Source organism: Limulus polyphemus, unplaced genomic scaffold (assembly GCF_000517525.1).
Source record: "Limulus polyphemus unplaced genomic scaffold, Limulus_polyphemus-2.1.2 Scaffold12679, whole genome shotgun sequence".
NCBI classification, from domain to species: domain Eukaryota; kingdom Metazoa; phylum Arthropoda; class Merostomata; order Xiphosura; family Limulidae; genus Limulus; species Limulus polyphemus.
Window position 1 is genome coordinate 1,767 of NW_013678289.1, and position 2,841 is coordinate 4,607.

Below are 2,841 nucleotides of genomic sequence, written 5' to 3' on the forward strand. Positions count from 1 at the left end.
AGGAAGCAGAATAGGATATAAGTTAGGTTTGTCTGTTCATTAAAGATGCACATACATGTATATAAATATACATTCGAAAAGTACACTAGGTCGTCAGTGGTGTATTTTCGATAAGCTACTAAGTAAAGCGTTGTCATAGTTGCTTCATAAAACCAAACATCATAATGACTTATATTCTAATACAGGTGTATATGAATAATACAAATAGTTCGTTATGTTGCCACCAGGTGTGATAAGAATGTCTCCGACATTTAGAGTTTTCTAGCCTTATTTTGAAATAAAGCGTACAGTTTGTTTGTTTTTTTTTATTTCGCACAAAACTACACGAGGGCTATCTTTGCGCGAAATTAAAAAAAAAAGAAACAAACAATACACCATGGTTAATTTATGACGCATGAATAATATATTATTTATGTATGATAATGCTGATAACGGACACTTCTGGTTTTTATCTCAAATACTAAAGGATAAATGGCATATACTTACCAAGTGAAACCACATCAAACAGACTTAGCGCCAAGAAAAAATAACTAAGTACGTAGAACCACATCATGATATCTGTCAAGAAAAGAAAAGCACAAGGTTCAGCAGACTGCTCGATTGAGGTAAAAAACTCATTATTCAACTTGTTAACACTAAGTCAATGTTTATTTTAGAGGGATGGTCTTACATTAAATTACAAAACGTCTGTTTAGGTACGGTTAAAGAATGGTTTTGTAATATTTAGGAAATGTTTATGGTTCTTAATAACGTCGCAAGAATTTAACTGAGTTATTGTAGCTAAAACAAAACAAAACAAGCAATTGCAATGAAATAACATAAAATAGGATATTGTTAAGTTAGCATTGTTGTGGATATCGAAACACTTCTAGACTATATCATATTAAAATATACAGTATCATTTGATATAAAATGTGTTGCATTAATATCACGTACTTCATGCTCTAATGATTAATTGTATTAGTAAACATTCAAATCAAACTTCAACTTACCTTTCAGGTTCACACAACAACGTGTTCAGGTATAAGAATCGAGATGACATGCAGTATTTATATATATTTCTGGTTCGGTCAGGAGGATGTCACGTCATCGAAGCCAATGCTTGTCGTCAGGGAAACCCGTAAATATTATTTGTCCTCTATTGTGTAAACACGTATTCGTTTTTGCCAAGCTAGGTATTCAAATAGGGTCGTTGGCATCGAAACATTTCGTGGCATTATGAAATATATTTCCTATTCAAACAGGCAAAAAAATAGAATTACTTCATACTTCATGGACACCGCTGTATTGAACAATAACCAAACAAATCCGAAAGTTGAGGGTTAAAGTGATTAAATAGCTTAAAGAAAAATATGTTTCGTATATTATTTGTTGATAGTTCGAACATAAACATAGCGAATTTAAATAGTCTCTCTTCACTCATAGTTACGATATGAATATATAATAAAGAAGATGGGCCTGAAACATAAGGTTAGGAGAACACAGAACAGAAATACATATCGTTAACAGAACAAGAACGAGAAATATATTATTAGGAGAGCGTGAACCAAAATATAAGGTCAAAAGAATGTGAACCTGGAACAAGGTTTTATTTCGCAGAAACATAAAAAAGTCGTGAACAAAGTACAGTAAATTAAGAGTTATTTATTATCAAAGAACTTTATAATTGCGTTATATATATAATAATAAAAGAGCGTGTCTGTCTGTCTGTGATTTCTATTTGTAATATAAGGAATCCCTTCTTTTCTATGTGGTTTTTCGCTAGCTTGCCTCATTAAAAAAGATGCGCACGCGCGCACGTGGATAAGATAAGTAATAATACCCAGGTGCACACCCTCAGGATCCACTTAGTATGGATGTAAAATTTCAGATTTCTAGGTTCTTTCCTCTTGGAGCTATGGCGGTCACACAAACACACCCTTTTATTACTTTAGAGGGACCAAATTATACGTTCTGTTAAATATGCGCCAGGAATATAACTTTATAAACCATGGACATAAAAGAGCATGGATCTCGAATATAAAATTAGACCAATATACAAGTTCTGGAAAAGATTTCACTGAAATATAATGTTATCAAAACATGGACCTCAAACAGAATGTAGACGAAGATATCAAGTCAAACAGAACATAGACCAAGAAATGTAAAGTCTATAAACATGGATCAGAAGCATAAGGTTAAGCAGATTGCGTGATTATGTTAAAAAAACTAGTTTAACTTTAAATATCCTAAATTAATTTCACACAAAATGTTTATTTTCTAGAGAGATGGTTTCTTACACTAAGTTATAGAACGTGCATTAAGTGCGAATGGTTTTGTAATATCTTATATCTGTCCGAGTGTTCGTATTTCTCCCGTTTACAATAAAAATGACGAGAGAACAGTCATGAATAATGTTGATGTAAAATTCTATATCTAAAGCAGGATATTCTACACCAAATTGTTAGGAATTATTCACACTATCATTCACATTTCAAAATGTGACGTAACTTAAATAATAAAAATGTAGATTTACCGTGTGTTATTGTTGAGTGGCTCTTAGCATGACTGAAATGCTCAACAATTACTTTTTGTGGTGGGTGGTATAAGTAGCTGAGAGATTTGGTTGTAAGTGACACCAGAAATGCAACACAATTAACCCTTTTTAAAGTCTATGAAATAATTTATATTAATAGGTTAACTTAAACTTTTCAAGTCACTGGGGACGGGTATTTTTGCTAGTTGGCATAATAAATGAGATTCTACATATTTTCGCAATAATTTGTTGATGTGAGTTATTGTCACAAAAAATGAAACGAAATAACCGCAGTGAAATAACAGCAAATAGGATATTGTTGAATT

The 2,841-nt window shown here is 32.0% G+C and overlaps 1 protein-coding gene across 1 annotated transcript in view; it reads right to left on the reverse strand.

Annotated features, from left to right (window-relative positions):
- Nucleotides 1-1,054, reverse strand: part of LOC106477066 — a 2,579-nt gene extending 1,525 nt beyond the window's left edge. Inside the window, exons 1-2 of the mRNA XM_013937666.2 lie at nt 993-1,054; nt 487-558 (exon numbers count right to left, since the gene is read on the reverse strand). Of these exons, the coding sequence (XP_013793120.1) occupies nt 487-553 (67 nt within the window). The 5' untranslated portion in view covers nt 554-558; nt 993-1,054. The remainder of the gene's footprint in view (nt 1-486; nt 559-992) is intronic.
- Nucleotides 1,055-2,841: the final 1,787 nt, after the last annotated feature.